The sequence below is a fragment of the Meleagris gallopavo genome (genome assembly GCF_000146605.3).
Source record: "Meleagris gallopavo isolate NT-WF06-2002-E0010 breed Aviagen turkey brand Nicholas breeding stock chromosome 15 unlocalized genomic scaffold, Turkey_5.1 Chr15_random_7180001957711, whole genome shotgun sequence".
In the NCBI taxonomy this organism is placed as follows: Eukaryota; Metazoa; Chordata; class Aves; order Galliformes; family Phasianidae; genus Meleagris; species Meleagris gallopavo.
Genome location: NW_011098567.1, coordinates 1 through 563, shown reverse-complemented (window position 1 = coordinate 563; position 563 = coordinate 1). Strand labels below are relative to the sequence as shown.

The following is a 563-nucleotide window of genomic DNA, read 5'->3' as shown; positions in this document are numbered from 1 at the left end:
CGCAGCGCCGGCGACCCGCCGTCCGCCGCCCGCACCGTCACGTTGTACTCCGACGCCCGCTCGCGGTCCAGCTCCCGCGCCGTCACCACGCTGTAGTAGTCGTCCAGCGCCCGCTCCAGACGGAACGGCACGCTCTCGCCCAGGCTGCACCGTACCTCCCCGTTGGCGCCCGAGTCGCGGTCCTGCACGTGCAGCAGGGCCACCACCGTCCCCGGCGCCGCGTCCTCCGAGATCTCGCTCAGCGCCGACCGCACCGAAATCTCGGGCGCGTTGTCGTTCACGTCCGTCACCGAGATCGACACCCTCGCCGTGTTCGATAGGGATCCTCCGTCCTTAGCCCGCACTCTGAGTTCATACAAATCGGCTTCCTCGAAGTCCAGGTTCCTCACCAACGTGATCGCTCCCGTTTTTGGCTCTAGATGGAATATATTCGAAGCTTTATCAGAAATCTCGGGAAATGAATACAGTACAGCCCCGTTGGTTCCGTCGTCGGGATCGGTGGCGGTGACGCTGAGCAGCGTGGAGCCCACGGGCACGTCCTCGGGCACTCGCACCGTGTACAC

At 65.0% G+C, this 563-nt stretch overlaps 1 protein-coding gene across 1 annotated transcript; it reads right to left on the bottom strand.

Annotated features, from left to right (window-relative positions):
* Positions 1-3: 3 nt before the first annotated feature.
* LOC104915509 (protocadherin gamma-A7-like) lies at positions 4-560 on the bottom strand (the record flags this gene model as incomplete). The annotated part of the gene is made up of 1 exon (XM_010726418.2): positions 4-560. A coding segment is annotated over one exon (557 nt), but the record flags the coding sequence as incomplete, so codon positions are not given.
* Between the last annotated feature and the right edge of the window lie 3 nt (positions 561-563).